We start from the raw sequence: 18204 nt of genomic DNA, 5'->3' as shown, positions 1-18204 counted from the left end.
CCTCTGTTCTCCTTCCTCCTCCGTGACCTCTGTTCTCCTTCCTCCTCCGTGACCTCTGTCCTCCTTCCTCCACCGTGACCTCTGTTCTCCTTCCTCCACCGTGACCCCTGTTCTCCTTCCTCCACCGTGACCTCTGTTCTCCTTCCTCCTCCGTGACCTCTGTTCTCCTTCCTCCACCGTGACCTCTGTTCTCCTTCCTCCACCGTGACCTCTGTTCTCCTTCCTCCACCGTGACCTCTGTTCTTCCTCCACCGTGACCTCTGTTCTCCTTCCTCCACCGTGACCTCTGTTCTCCTTCCTCCACCGTGACCTCTGTTCTTCCTCCACCGTGACCTCTGTTCTCCTTCCTCCACCGTGACCTCAGTTCTCCTTCCTCCACCGTGACCCCTGTTCTCCACCGTGACCCCTGTTCTCCACCGTGACCTCTGTTCTCCTTCCTCCACCGTGACCTCTGTTCTCCTTCCTCCACCGTGACCTCTGTTCTCCACCGTGACCTCTGTTCTCCTGGTAGAACCGCTCCAACACTCTGACCGTGCCCATCCAGTGCTCGGTGAACGTGGCGCCGCACGGAGCCGTGTCAGTGCGGATCAGCGGAGCCCTGAGGATCCACACGCTCCACGCGGTGAGTACGGGTCTGCTCCTGCAGGGGGCGGGGTTCTCCTCACAGGTTAGGGTGGGGGGCGGGGTTCTCCTCTCGGGTTAGGGTGGGGGGCGGGGTTCTCCTCACAGGTTAGGGTGGGGGGCGGGGTTCTCCTCTCGGGTTAGGGTGGGGGGCGGGGTTCTCCTCTCGGGTTAGGGTGGGGGGCGGGGTTCTCCTCTCGGGTTAGGGTGGGGGGCGGGGTTCTCCTCTCGGGTTAGGGTGGGGGGCGGGGTTCTCCTCTCGGGTTAGGGTGGGGGGCGGGGTTCTCCTCTCGGGTTAGGGTGGGGGGCGGGGTTCTCCTCTCGGGTTAGGGTGGGGGGCCGGGTTCTCCTCTCGGGTTAGGGTGGGGGGCGGGGTTCTCCTCTCGGGTTAGGGTGGGGGGCGGGGTTCTCCTCTCGGGTTAGGGTGGGGGGCGGGGTTCTCCTCTCGGGTTAGGGTGGGGGGCGGGGTTCTCCTCTCGGGTTAGGGTGGGGGGCGGGGTTCTCCTCTCGGGTTAGGGTGGGGGGCGGGGTTCTCCTCTCGGGTTAGTGTGGGCGGAGTCTGTGTGCGCTGTGACACTTCAGGCTTTCCTGTTCCACGTTTTGGAAAGACTCGGAGCTTCAGAGCAGCTTCATTCTGTTTCAACACTGACCTCTTGTGGACAAACTTTATTATTGCGACTTCTCATGAACGTGAGGGAAGCACCAACTCGATCAGATCAATGTGAGCAACAGTTTCCAACAGGCGTGAGGCGTTTGTGTTCAACCTCTCACCTGAACCAAGGCCACTTTCTCCACTTCAGCTTTACCCAAATCTAAAGTGCTAAACAGTGCAATGCCTCATTTGAAAGCTAAGACCTACAAAAGGGATCATAAGGGTTCAGTGTTAATTACGTCGACTAAAATATTTAGTCTTAATTTTAGTCAAAGTGATATTTTTGTGACTAAAATTGGACTAAAACTAAATTGAAAGTTTCTCATGAGACTAAAACTATGACTTGTCTGAAGAAGGGCTAAGGCCCGAAACGTCGCTAAACTTGGTGAGCATTAAATAAGTTTGGGAGCGACTAAGTTGTGCGAATCTTTTATTGTTTTTGTGACGTTTTTCACTTCTCGATCCTGCACACTTGTTCAGAACTGTGGATGTGCCTTTACCCACAACCACTAAAACTGTGACTCAAATGTCCAGATGTTTTAGTCAAAGTGATATTTTTGTGACTAAAATTGGACTAAAACTAAATGAAAAGTTTCTCATGAGACTAAAACTGTGACTAAAATGTCCAGATATTTGAGTCTAAACTAAAATCAGACTAAATAAAACTGAAAAGGAGAGACTAAAATCATCCAAACTTGTATTGAGCGTCTGAAAGAGCCTCAGATCATGTTTAAAGGATCAGCTCTGAGCTTTGTTCATGTGGAGCAGAAACATGAAGCAGAGGAACAACATTAAACATGATTAGAATCAATATTATCAATGCAAAGTCCACTAGATTAGTCTTAAATTTAGTCGACTAAAACTAGACTAAAATTTAAACGATTTTTTTGACTAAATGGTAAATGGTCTCAACGTATAAAGCGCTTTTCCACCGATATTAGTCACTCAAAGCGCTTTACAGCCAGGCTCCACTCACCCATTCATGCTCTCATTCATACACCAGTGTACGCAGACACTGGGGGCAATGTGGGGGAAGTGTCTTGCCCAAGGACACAACGACAGTGTGCACTTTCAGGAGGTGGGATTCGAACCCCCGACCTTCCGATCATGAGACGACCCGCTCTACCATCTGCGCCACCGTCGCCCCAAAGACTAAAACTAAACTAAAATATATTGTCAAAATGAGCACTGTAAAGGTTGTGTCACATTTTTGTCATGCTTTTGTCAGGTTTTTTTTTTCGTTTCCAGCTTTTTCATTGTGTTTTCGTTTGTTTTTGTTGTTTATTTGGTTGGGACGGTGCATGTTCATAAACAAGCCACACTTTTTGTTGTGTTTCCGTCTTTTCTGTTACATTGACATTGTTATTTTCGTCGCAATTTTGATGCTTTTTATTTGAACCTTTTCCAGGCGCTCGTCGTATAATTAGAATATCATAAAAAAGTGCATTCACTTCTGTTATTCAACTTAAACTGTGAATCTAATGTATGATACTCATTACAAGCAAAGTCACACATGTCGCCTTTATCTATTTTCATTTTGATAATTATGTCTCGCAGCTGGTACAAACTCCAAATTAAAAACCTCATAAAAATAGACTGTGAACCATAATCATCAAAATTATACCAAACAAAGGCTTAACATCTGTCACTTTGAGTCTATATCATGTATTAGCTTCACATTTTAAGCTGAATTACAGAAATAAATGCACTTCTCATGATATTTTAACACCATTTGGGTGAAGCCAAACTGGAGAAAAGGTGCTGGGTTCAGGTGGGGGTTAAGAGGTTAAAGCAGTGCTAAGTAACTCTTCCCTCTAGAGGCCATAAGCGCAACTGCAGGTGTTGTAGCAAGTTACGATTTTTAACTTATTAATTGTCTTGGAGAGAAAATACTTCACTGACAGGAAAGACAAAGGGACAGAGAGTTACTGTTCATCTAATTATACAATGGAAATATTTGTTTTTTTCACTCAAACTTGGCTGTAAATACTGTTTAAAGTGGAGCTAGCTCACAGTTAGCTTTGCCCGTTAGCCTGTTAGCTTCTTCTTCTTGATTACATTAGTGTGTATTGGTGCTCCGGACCGGTGGCAGTCAAGTTGCAAACATGGTTTTCTGGCCAGAGACACCAGGGGGCGATGAAAGACCCTCCACTCATCCCATAAACACTTGTATCACCCCCACAGGGATACGGGGAGGATTATTAAAGTGAACACGTTACTTAGTGCTGCTTTAAACATTAGATTCCTGTTTGAATCATCAGATCAATCACAGGCCAATGATCAGAGTCATTATTTTGTGATGTCGTTCTGTTCCTCGGGCTCCAGGGGGCGGGGCCGACTCAGTCACCTGTCGTTCTGTTCCTCGGGCTCCAGGGGGCGGGGCCGACTCAGTCACCTGTCGCTCTGTTCCTCGGGCTCCAGGGGGCGGGGCCGACTCAGTCACCTGTCGCTCTGCTGCTCCGACATCAACACGGGATCGTTTCAGAGTCAGAGATCATTTAACTGAAGTGTTTTTATTTGTGTTTTCGGGTGAAATGTGACTGAACACTGACTCTCCGTCTGCAGCTGAAGTTTAAGATCGTGGAGGTGGTGAGCAGCGCCTCGGTGGAGCTGCCCTCGTCCAGCCCCATGTTCCTCCAGGAGGAGCGTCCCGTCAGACACGTGAGTCCCACAGCAGCACCTCCTGCAACAGCACCTCCTGCTTCATCCACAACATCACCTCCTGCTTCATCCACAACATCACCTCCTGCTTCATCCACAACATCACCTCCTGCTTCATCCACAACATCACCTCCTGCTTCATCCACAACATCACCTCCTGCTTCATCTACAACATCACCTCCTGCTTCATCCACAACATCACCTCCTACAGCAACACCTCCTGCAACAACACCTCCTGCTTCATCCACAACATCACCTCCTGCTTCATCCACAACATCACCTCCTGCTTCATCCACAACATCACCTCCTGCTTCATCACCTCCTGCTTCATCTACAACATCACCTCCTGCTTCATCTACAACATCACCTCCTGCTTCATCCACAACATCACCTCCTGCTTCATCCACAACATCACCTCCTGCTTCATCCACAACATCACCTCCTGCTTCATCCACAACATCACCTCCTGCTTCATCTACAACATCACCTCCTGCTTCATCCACAACATCACCTCCTGCTTCATCCACAACATCACCTCCTGCTTCATCTATAACATCACCTCCTGCTTCATCTACAACATCACCTCCTGCTTCATCCACAACATCACCTCCTGCTTCATCTACAACATCACCTCCTGCTTCATCCATAACATCACCTCCTGCTTCATCTACAACATCACCTCCTGCTTCATCTACAACATCACCTCCTGCTTCATCCACAACATCACCTCCTGCTTCATCTACAACATCACCTCCTGCTTCATCCATAACATCACCTCCTGCTTCATCTACAACATCACCTCCTGCTTCATCCACAACATCACCTCCTGCTTCATCCACAACATCACCTCCTGCTTCATCTATAACATCACCTCCTGCTTCATCTACAACATCACCTCCTGCTTCATCCACAACATCACCTCCTGCTTCATCTACAACATCACCTCCTGCTTCATCCACAACATCACCTCCTGCTTCATCCATAACATCACCTCCTGCTTCATCCACAACATCACCTCCTGCTTCATCTACAACATCACCTCCTGCTTCATCTACAACATCACCTCCTGCTTCATCCACAACATCACCTCCTGCTTCATCCACAACATCACCTCCTGCTTCATCCACAACATCACCTCCTGCTTCATCTACAACATCACCTCCTGCTTCATCCACAACATCACCTCCTGCTTCATCCACAACATGACCTCCTGCTTCATCTACAACATCACCTCCTGCTTCATCCACAACATCACCTCCTGCTTCATCTACAACATCACCTCCTGCTTCATCTACAACATCACCTCCTGCTTCATCCACAACATCACCTCCTGCTTCATCCACAACATGACCTCCTGCTTCATCTACAACATCACCTCCTGCTTCATCCACAACATGACCTCCTGCTTCATCCACAACATCACCTCCTGCTTCATCCACAACATCACCTCCTGCTTCATCTACAACATCACCTCCTGCTTCATCTACAACATCACCTCCTGCTTCATCAACATCACCTCCTCCTGCTTCATCAACATCACCTCCTCCTGCTTCATCCACAACATCACCTCCTGCTTCATCTACAACATCACCTCCTGCTTCATCTACAACATCACCTCCTGCTTCATCAACATCACCTCCTCCTGCTTCATCTATAACATCACCTCCTGCTTCATCCACAACATCACCTCCTGCTTCATCAACATCACCTCCTCCTGCTTCATCTACAACATCACCTCCTACAACATCACCTCCTGCTTCATCTACAACATCACCTCCTACAACATCACCTCCTGCTTCATCTACAACATCACCTCCTGCTTCATCCATAACATCACCTCCTGCTTCATCCACAACATCACCTCCTGCTTCATCTACAACATCACCTCCTGCTTCATCCATAACATCACCTCCTGCTTCATCCACAACATCACCTCCTGCTTCATCTACAACATCACCTCCTGCTTCATCAACATCACCTCCTCCTGCTTCATCTACAACATCACCTCCTGCTTCATCCATAACATCACCTCCTGCTTCATCTACAACATCACCTCCTGCTTCATCTACAACATCACCTCCTGCTTCATCAACATCACCTCCTCCTGCTTCATCTACAACATCACCTCCTGCTTCATCTACAACATTACCTCCTGCTTCATCAACATCACCTCCTGCTTCATCTACAACATCACCTCCTGCTTCATCCACAACATCACCTCCTGCTTCATCTACAACATCACCTCCTGCTTCATCCACAACATCACCTCCTGCTTCATCTACAACATCACCTCCTGCTTCATCCACAACATCACCTCCTGCTTCATCCACAACATCACCTCCTGCTTCATCTACAACATCACCTCCTGCTTCATCCATAACATCACCTCCTGCTTCATCCACAACATCACCTCCTGCTTCATCCATAACATCACCTCCTGCTTCATCTACAACATCACCTCCTGCTTCATCTACAACATCACCTCCTGCTTCATCTACAACATCACCTCCTGCTTCATCCATAACATCACCTCCTGCTTCATCCACAACATCACCTCCTGCTTCATCTACAACATCACCTCCTGCTTCATCCATAACATCACCTCCTGCTTCATCTACAACATCACCTCCTGCTTCATCCATAACATCACCTCCTGCTTCATCTACAACATCACCTCCTGCTTCATCTATAACATCACCTCCTGCTTCATCTACAACATCACCTCCTGCTTCATCTATAACATCACCTCCTGCTTCATCTACAACATCACCTCCTGCTTCATCTATAACATCACCTCCTGCTTCATCTACAACATCACCTCCTGCTTCATCTACAACATCACCTCCTGCTTCATCTACAACATCACCTCCTGCTTCATCTATAACATCACCTCCTGCTTCATCCACAACATCACCTCCTGCTTCATCTATAACATCACCTCCTGCTTCATCTACAACATCACCTCCTGCAACATCACCTCCTGCTTCATCCACAACATCACCTCCTGCTTCATCTATAACATCACCTCCTGCTTCATCTATAACATCACCTCCTGCTTCATCCATAACATCACCTCCTGCTTCATCCACAACATCACCTCCTGCTTCATCTACAACATCACCTCCTGCTTCATCCATAACATCACCTCCTGCTTCATCCACAACATCACCTCCTGCTTCATCTACAACATCACCTCCTGCTTCATCTACAACATCACCTCCTGCTTCATCTATAACATCACCTCCTGCTTCATCCATAACATCACCTCCTGCTTCATCTACAACATCACCTCCTGCAACATCACCTCCTGCTTCATCTATAACATCACCTCCTGCTTCATCCATAACATCACCTCCTGCTTCATCCACAACATCACCTCCTGCTTCATCTACAACATCACCTCCTGCTTCATCCATAACATCACCTCCTGCTTCATCTATAACATCACCTCCTGCTTCATCCATAACATCACCTCCTGCTTCATCCACAACATCACCTCCTGCTTCATCAACAACATCACCTCCTGCTTCATCCACAACATCACCTCCTGCTTCATCCACAACATCACCTCCTGCTTCATCTATAACATCACCTCCTGCTTCATCCACAACATCACCTCCTGCTTCATCCACAACATCACCTCCTGCTTCATCCACAACATCACCTCCTGCTTCATCCACAACATCACCTCCTGCTTCATCTATAACATCACCTCCTGCTTCATCCACAACATCACCTCCTGCTTCATCCACAACATCACCTCCTGCTTCATCCACAACATCACCTCCTGCTTCATCCACAACATCACCTCCTGCTTCATCCACAACATCACCTCCTGCTTCATCCATAACATCACCTCCTGCTTCATCCATAACATCACCTCCTGCTTCATCCACAACATCACCTCCTGCTTCATCAACAACATCACCTCCTGCTTCATCCACAACATCACCTCCTGCTTCATCCACAACATCACCTCCTGCTTCATCTATAACATCACCTCCTGCTTCATCCACAACATCACCTCCTGCTTCATCTACAACATCACCTCCTGCTTCATCTACAACATCACCTCCTGCTTCATCTACAACATCACCTCCTGCTTCATCCACAACATCACCTCCTGCTTCATCCACAACATCACCTCCTGCTTCATCCACAACATCACCTCCTGCTTCATCTACAACATCACCTCCTGCAACATCACCTCCTGCTTCATCTATAACATCACCTCCTGCTTCATCTACAACATCACCTCCTGCTTCATCTACAACATCACCTCCTGCTTCATCTACAACATCACCTCCTGCTTCATCTACAACATCACCTCCTGCTTCATCTACAACATCACCTCCTGCTTCATCTATAACATCACCTCCTGCTTCATCCACAACATCACCTCCTGCTTCATCCACAACATCACCTCCTGCTTCATCTACAACATCACCTCCTGCTTCATCTACAACATCACCTCCTGCTTCATCCACAACATCACCTCCTGCTTCATCCACAACATCACCTCCTGCAACATCACCTCCTGCTTCATCTATAACATCACCTCCTGCTTCATCTACAACATCACCTCCTGCAACATCACCTCCTGCTTCATCTATAACATCACCTCCTGCAACATCACCTCCTGCTTCATCTACAACATCACCTCCTGCTTCATCTATAACATCACCTCCTGCTTCATCTACAACATCACCTCCTGCAACATCACCTCCTGCTTCATCTATAACATCACCTCCTGCTTCATCCACAACATCACCTCCTGCAACATCACCTCCTGCTTCATCTACAACATCACCTCCTGCTTCATCCACAACATCTCCTCCTGCTTCATCCACAACATCACCTCCTGCTTCATCCACAACATCACCTCCTGCAACATCACCTCCTGCTTCATCCACAACATCACCTCCTGCAACATCACCTCCTGCTTCATCCACAACATCACCTCCTGCTTCATCCACAACATCACCTCCTGCTTCATCCACAACATCACCTCCTGCTTCATCCACAACATCACCTCCTGCTTCATCCACAACATCACCTCCTACAACATCACCTCCTGCAACATCACCTCCTGCAACATCACCTCCTGCTTCATCTACAACATCACCTCCTGCTTCATCCACAACATCACCTCCTGCTTCATCTATAACATCACCTCCTGCTTCATCTACAACATCACCTCCTGCTTCATCCACATCACCTCCTGCTTCATCCACAACATCACCTCCTGCTTCATCCACAACATCACCTCCTGCTTCATCCACAACATCACCTCCTGCTTCATCCACATCACCTCCTGCTTCATCCACAACATCACCTCCTGCTTCATCCATAACATCACCTCCTGCTTCATCACCTCCTGCTTCATCCACAACATCACCTCCTGCTTCATCCACAACATCACCTCCTGCAACATCACCTCCTGCTTCATCACCTCCTGCTTCATCTACAACATCACCTCCTGCTTCATCTATAACATCACCTCCTGCTTCATCTACAACATCACCTCCTGCTTCATCTACAACATCACCTCCTGCTTCATCTATAACATCACCTCCTGCTTCATCTATAACATCACCTCCTGCTTCATCTATAACATCACCTCCTGCTTCATCCATAACATCACCTCCTGCTTCATCTACAACATCACCTCCTGCTTCATCCACAACATCACCTCCTGCTTCATCCACAACATCACCTCCTGCTTCATCCATAACATCACCTCCTGCAACATCACCTCCTGCTTCATCACCTCCTGCTTCATCTACAACATCACCTCCTGCTTCATCTATAACATCACCTCCTGCTTCATCTACAACATCACCTCCTGCTTCATCTACAACATCACCTCCTGCTTCATCCATAACATCACCTCCTGCAACATCACCTCCTGCTTCATCACCTCCTGCTTCATCTACAACATCACCTCCTGCTTCATCTATAACATCACCTCCTGCTTCATCTACAACATCACCTCCTGCTTCATCCACAACATCACCTCCTGCTTCATCCACAACATCACCTCCTGCTTCATCCATAACATCACCTCCTGCAACATCACCTCCTGCTTCATCACCTCCTGCTTCATCTACAACATCACCTCCTGCTTCATCTATAACATCACCTCCTGCTTCATCTACAACATCACCTCCTGCTTCATCTATAACATCACCTCCTGCTTCATCTACAACATCACCTCCTGCTTCATCTATAACATCACCTCCTGCTTCATCTACAACATCACCTCCTGCTTCATCCACAACATCACCTCCTGCTTCATCTACAACATCACCTCCTGCTTCATCCACAACATCACCTCCTGCTTCATCCACAACATCACCTCCTGCTTCATCCACATCACCTCCTGCTTCATCCACAACATCACCTCCTGCTTCATCCATAACATCACCTCCTGCTTCATCACCTCCTGCTTCATCCACAACATCACCTCCTGCTTCATCCACAACATCACCTCCTGCAACATCACCTCCTGCTTCATCACCTCCTGCTTCATCTACAACATCACCTCCTGCTTCATCTATAACATCACCTCCTGCTTCATCTACAACATCACCTCCTGCTTCATCTACAACATCACCTCCTGCTTCATCTATAACATCACCTCCTGCTTCATCTATAACATCACCTCCTGCTTCATCTATAACATCACCTCCTGCTTCATCCATAACATCACCTCCTGCTTCATCTACAACATCACCTCCTGCTTCATCCACAACATCACCTCCTGCTTCATCCACAACATCACCTCCTGCTTCATCCATAACATCACCTCCTGCAACATCACCTCCTGCTTCATCACCTCCTGCTTCATCTACAACATCACCTCCTGCTTCATCTATAACATCACCTCCTGCTTCATCTACAACATCACCTCCTGCTTCATCTACAACATCACCTCCTGCTTCATCTATAACATCACCTCCTGCTTCATCCACAACATCACCTCCTGCTTCATCTACAACATCACCTCCTGCTTCATCCACAACATCACCTCCTGCTTCATCTATAACATCACCTCCTGCTTCATCTATAACATCACCTCCTGCTTCATCCACAACATCACCTCCTGCTTCATCCACAACATCACCTCCTGCTTCATCCACATCACCTCCTGCTTCATCCATAACATCACCTCCTGCTTCATCTACAACATCACCTCCTGCTTCATCCACAACATCACCTCCTGCTTCATCCACAACATCACCTCCTGCTTCATCTACAACATCACCTCCTGCTTCATCTACAACATCACCTCCTGCTTCATCCACAACATCACCTCCTGCTTCATCCACAACATCACCTCCTGCTTCATCCACAACATCACCTCCTGCTTCATCTACAACATCACCTCCTGCTTCATCAACAACATCACCTCCTGCTTCATCTACAACATCACCTCCTGCTACATCTATAACATCACCTCCTGCTTCATCTACAACATCACCTCCTGCTTCATCCATAACATCACCTCCTGCTTCATCTACAACATCACCTCCTGCTTCATCTACAACATCACCTCCTGCTTCATCCACAACATCACCTCCTGCTTCATCTACAACATCACCTCCTGCTTCATCAACAACATCACCTCCTGCTTCATCTACAACATCACCTCCTGCTACATCTATAACATCACCTCCTGCTTCATCTACAACATCACCTCCTGCTTCATCCACAACATCACCTCCTGCTTCATCCACAACATCACCTCCTGCTTCATCTACAACATCACCTCCTGCTACATCTATAACATCACCTCCTGCTTCATCTACAACATCACCTCCTGCTTCATCCATAACATCACCTCCTGCTTCATCTACAACATCACCTCCTGCTTCATCTATAACATCACCTCCTGCTTCATCCACAACATCACCTCCTGCTTCATCTACAACATCACCTCCTGCAACATCACCTCCTGCTTCATCTACAACATCACCTCCTGCTTCATCTACAACATAACCTCCTGCAACATCTCCTCCTGCTTCATCCACAACATCTCCTCCTGCTTCATCCATAACATCTCCTCCTGCTTCATCCACAACATCTCCTCCTGCTTCATCTACAACATCTCCTCCTGCTTCATCTACAACATCACCTCCTGCTTCATCCATAACATCACCTCCTGCTTCATCTACAACATCACCTCCTGCTTCATCTACAACATCACCTCCTGCTTCATCTACAACATCACCTCCTGCTTCATCTACAACATCACCTCCTGCTTCATCCATAACATCACCTCCTGCTTCATCCACAACATCACCTCCTGCTTCATCCACAACATCACCTCCTGCTTCATCTACAACATCACCTCCTGCTTCATCCACAACATCACCTCCTGCTTCATCTATAACATCACCTCCTGCTTCATCTATAACATCACCTCCTGCTTCATCCACAACATCACCTCCTGCTTCATCCATAACATCACCTCCTACAACATCACCTCCTGCTTCATCCACAACATCACCTCCTGCTTCATCTACAACATCACCTCCTGCTTCATCCACAACATCACCTCCTGCTTCATCTATAACATCACCTCCTGCTTCATCCACAACATCACCTCCTGCTTCATCCATAACATCACCTCCTGCTTCATCCACAACATCACCTCCTGCTTCATCCACAACATCACCTCCTGCTTCATCCACAACATCACCTCCTGCTTCATCCACAACATCACCTCCTACAACATCACCTCCTGCTTCATCTATAACATCACCTCCTGCTTCATCCACAACATCACCTCCTGCTTCATCCACAACATCACCTCCTGCTTCATCCACAACATCACCTCCTGCTTCATCTATAACATCACCTCCTGCTTCATCCACAACATCACCTCCTGCTTCATCCATAACATCACCTCCTGCTTCATCTACAACATCACCTCCTGCTTCATCCATAACATCACCTCCTGCTTCATCCACAACATCACCTCCTGCTTCATCCACAACATCACCTCCTGCTTCATCTACAACATCACCTCCTGCTTCATCCATAACATCACCTCCTGCTTCATCCACAACATCACCTCCTGCTTCATCCACAACATCACCTCCTGCTTCATCTACAACATCACCTCCTGCTTCATCCATAACATCACCTCCTGCTTCATCCACAACATCACCTCCTGCTTCATCCACAACATCACCTCCTGCTTCATCTACAACATCACCTCCTGCTTCATCCACAACATCACCTCCTGCTTCATCTACAACATCACCTCCTGCTTCATCCACAACATCACCTCCTGCTTCATCCATAACATCACCTCCTGCTTCATCCACAACATCACCTCCTGCTTCATCTACAACATCACCTCCTGCTTCATCCATAACATCACCTCCTGCTTCATCCACAACATCACCTCCTGCTTCATCCATAACATCACCTCCTGCTTCATCCACAACATCACCTCCTGCTTCATCCATAACATCACCTCCTGCTTCATCTACAACATCACCTCCTGCTTCATCCACAACATCACCTCCTGCTTCATCTACAACATCACCTCCTGCTTCATCCATAACATCACCTCCTGCTTCATCCACAACATCACCTCCTGCTTCATCCATAACATCACCTCCTGCTTCATCTACAACATCACCTCCTGCTTCATCCACAACATCACCTCCTGCTTCATCTACAACATCACCTCCTGCTTCATCCACAACATCACCTCCTGCTTCATCTACAACATCACCTCCTGCTTCATCCACAACATCACCTCCTGCTTCATCTACAACATCACCTCCTGCTTCATCCACAACATGACCTCCTGCTTCATCCACAACATCACCTCCTGCTTCATCTACAACATCACCTCCTGCTTCATCTACAACATCACCTCCTGCTTCATCTACAACATCACCTCCTGCTTCATCTACAACATCACCTCCTGCTTCATCTACAACATCACCTCCTGCTTCATCTACAACATCACCTCCTGCTTCATCCATAACATGACCTCCTGCTTCATCTACAACATCACCTCCTGCTTCATCCACAACATCACCTCCTGCTTCATCTACAACATCACCTCCTGCTTCATCCACAACATGACCTCCTGCTTCATCCACAACATCACCTCCTGCTTCATCCACAACATCACCTCCTGCTTCATCTACAACATCACCTCCTGCTTCATCTACAACATCACCTCCTGCTTCATCCACAACATGACCTCCTGCTTCATCTACAACATCACCTCCTGCTTCATCCACAACATCACCTCCTGCTTCATCTACAACATCACCTCCTGCTTCATCCATAACATCACCTCCTGCTTCATCCACAACATCACCTCCTGCTTCATCCACAACATCACCTCCTGCTTCATCCACAACATCACCTCCTGCTTCATCTACAACATCACCTCCTGCTTCATCTACAACATCACCTCCTGCTTCATCTACAACATCACCTCCTGCTTCATCTACAACATCACCTCCTGCTTCATCCATAACATCACCTCCTGCTTCATCTACAACATCACCTCCTGCTTCATCCACAACATCACCTCCTGCTTCATCTACAACATCACCTCCTGCTTCATCTACAACATCACCTCCTGCTTCATCCATAACATCACCTCCTGCTTCATCTACAACATCACCTCCTGCTTCATCTACAACATCACCTCCTGCTTCATCTACAACATCACCTCCTGCTTCATCTACAACATCACCTCCTGCTTCATCTACAACATCACCTCCTGCTTCATCTACAACATCACCTCCTGCTTCATCCATAACATCACCTCCTGCTTCATCTACAACATCACCTCCTGCTTCATCTACAACATCACCTCCTGCTTCATCTACAACATCACCTCCTGCTTCATCCACAACATCACCTCCTACAACATCACCTCCTGCTTCATCTACAACATCACCTCCTGCTTCATCTACAACATCACCTCCTGCTTCATCTACAACATCACCTCCTGCTTCATCTACAACATCACCTCCTGCTTCATCCACAACATCACCTCCTACAACATCACCTCCTGCTTCATCCACAACATCACCTCCTACAACATCACCTCCTGCTTCATCTACAACATCACCTCCTGCTTCATCTACAACATCACCTCCTGCTTCATCTACAACATCACCTCCTGCTTCATCCATAACATCACCTCCTGCTTCATCTACAACATCACCTCCTGCTTCATCTACAACATCACCTCCTGCTTCATCTACAACATCACCTCCTGCTTCATCTACAACATCACCTCCTGCTTCATCTACAACATCACCTCCTGCTTCATCCACAACATCACCTCCTACAACATCACCTCCTGCTTCATCTACAACATCACCTCCTGCTTCATCTACAACATCACCTCCTGCTTCATCCACAACATCACCTCCTGCTTCATCTACAACATCACCTCCTGCTTCATCTACAACATCACCTCCTGCTTCATCCACAACATCACCTCCTACAACATCACCTCCTGCTTCATCCACAACATCACCTCCTACAACATCACCTCCTGCTTCATCTACAACATCACCTCCTGCTTCATCTACAACATCACCTCCTGCTTCATCCACAACATCACCTCCTGCTTCATCTACAACATCACCTCCTACAACATCACCTCCTGCTTCATCTACAACATCACCTCCTACAACATCACCTCCTGCTTCATCTACAACATCACCTCCTGCAACATCACCTCCTGCTTCATCTACAACATCACCTCCTACAACATCACCTCCTGCTTCATCTACAACATCACCTCCTGCTTCATCTACAACATCACCTCCTGCTTCATCCACAACATCACCTCCTGCTTCATCCACAACATCACCTCCTGCTTCATCCACAACATCACCTCCTGCTTCATCTACAACATCACCTCCTGCTTCATCCACAACATCACCTCCTGCTTCATCCACAACATCACCTCCTGCAACATCACCTCCTGCTTCATCCACAACATCACCTCCTGCTTCATCCACAACATCACCTCCTACAACATCACCTCCTGCTTCATCTACAACATCACCTCCTGCTTCATCCACAACATCACCTCCTACAACATCACCTCCTGCTTCATCTACAACATCACCTCCTGCTTCATCCACAACATCACCTCCTGCTTCATCCACAACATCACCTCCTGCTTCATCCACAACATCACCTCCTACAACATCACCTCCTGCTTCATTAGTACCAGCAGAGATCAGTCACTTACAACATTGTTTGTAGTTAAAGGGACTATACAGAGTTTATACATGATGTTTTTTCCTCCCCTACATGTTCCTCCTCCTACATGTTCCTCCTCCTACATGTTCCTCCATGTCCTAATGTTAGAATGAGCTCAGACCTGTGGAACTGCCTCTGAAATCCTGCTCTGTCACTCAGAAAGTTGTTCATTCGGGTCTGAAGTGCCGTCATGCACAAGCTTAATATAGAAGCTGCAGTTACACATAAGACCTGAGGTGGCAGTAGTGAGTATAAAATGACGAACTTGCATCTAGCCCCTTTAAAAAAAAGACCAAAAAGTGTTTGTAATGTTGATGTGCTCCAGTGGTTCTCAAACTGTGGCCCACATGAGAGCCCTTGGACTGGCTTTGTGTGAAGTCAAACGTATCTGACCGAGATACGGGTCAGATACGTTTGACTTCACGGATTTAGTCTGTGAAATAAATATTTTAAATGCATAAATATTTATGTATTTACCCATAAATATCCCACTGTCTCATGAGTCTTTATAGTGCACTCACCAGGCCCATAATATTATCTATTAACATTTTAAAACACATGGCACAAGAGGGGCCGATGGCACAGACTACGCAAGGGGCAGCTGTGGCTGTAACAGCAGCTTACCACCACAGTATGGAGTATAATAATAATGACGTAATATAATAGTAATGTAGAATATAATAAATAATGATGACAGAGCAGCTGCAGTAACACAGGCTTTTAAGTGTAAGCCGTGATTATTATTACATCGTCCCTTAAACTAAATACTCTCATTCTTAGAAATAGAGCCAGAAACAAACATGTACACTAGCTTAAAAATGTGCAATGTTGCTTTTAGTCACGGTTGTTTTTTCATTTAACCTTTTAAGGCTGATTTTGGAACAATTCGATGGAAAAAAAAAGGAATTGCTTATGATTATGTGTCAATATAACCTTACTCTCTGTGTTGACCCCAGTCCTGACCCCAGTCCTGAGCCCAGTCCTGACCCCAGTCCTGTGTTTGCTGGGATCAAACTGGGCTCTCATGTATTGTCCTTATTTCTGATATACCCAGACTTCACTGTGAGGGAGCGAGTGTGGAGCTCAGGGACCCAAAGGAGCAGCAGCAGCGGCTCTGTGCTCTCTGCTGCCCTCTGCTGGCCTCCACCTGCAGTTACAGGGAGGAACAAGCTCCGTTTCTCACATGTCTGAGGAAAATATAATATAAATAAGCGTTTTCTTTTGCCCCATTTTAACAGTTCGTCCCATGAAAATGTGATTAATGAAAAGACCTTCTAATACGACTGACTTCATTTTTACATGAAGCTGCTTTACGCTTCAGCTCATGATCATATGTTTTGCACTTCCTGGAACAAAGCAGAAATGTCTCATTATTTTATGGGTAAATGAGTTGATCTGCGGAGGCTGTGAGTCAAACAAACTCGGGGCGAAGGAAGAAACACGGGTGATTCAAGGAAGTTCATTTGTCTTCTATTGGGGTATCATTTTATTGGGAAGTGATCGTGAATGTTTACCCTCCTAGACCAGCTGAACTCTCTCCCCTCCCTCTGCTGCAGTAACTGTGGTAACTCGAGCCGCTCAGAGACATTTTTGTTTACACAGTACTAAGGTTTGAGAGGAACATCATGTCATTTCTCTGTGTTTTCCGACCTCAGCTTACCTTGATCTGCCCAAAACACTAGAATAAAATAAAGGCCGGATGTTTTCTCTCTCCCGCAGATCGTCCTGGAGATCCGAAAGGCGGGCGATTACCGGATTCCCACCTGGGTGATCGTGGGCAGCACCCTGGGCGGGCTGCTGCTGTTAGCCCTGCTCAGCCTGGCTCTGTGGAAGGTAATACTTCTGAAAACCTGCTCTTCTTCTTCTCCTTCTTAGGGAGGATTCCGGCGGTTTGCCACCAAATGTTAGGGCACTACCGCCACCTACTGTTCCAAGGATGGGTCAAACGGCAAGCTCACACTCTAACACCCCCCCCCCCCCCCCACAGTCTAACAGGCTGTAGC

At 47.2% G+C, this 18204-nt stretch overlaps 1 protein-coding gene across 1 annotated transcript in view; it reads left to right on the top strand.

Moving 5' to 3' along the window:
- itga11a (integrin, alpha 11a) overlaps positions 1–18204 on the top strand; it is a 163710-nt gene that overhangs the window by 132008 nt on the left and 13498 nt on the right. The window contains exons 27-29 of the mRNA XM_079554675.1: positions 512–622; positions 3839–3934; positions 17921–18034. Coding sequence (XP_079410801.1) covers positions 512–622; positions 3839–3934; positions 17921–18034 — 321 coding nt within the window. The remainder of the gene's footprint in view (positions 1–511; positions 623–3838; positions 3935–17920; positions 18035–18204) is intronic.

The sequence above is a fragment of the Gobius niger genome (assembly GCF_951799975.1).
Source record: "Gobius niger genome assembly, chromosome: 4".
NCBI lineage: Eukaryota > Metazoa > Chordata > Actinopteri > Gobiiformes > Gobiidae > Gobius > Gobius niger.
This window is presented reverse-complemented; position numbering and strand designations above follow the sequence as displayed.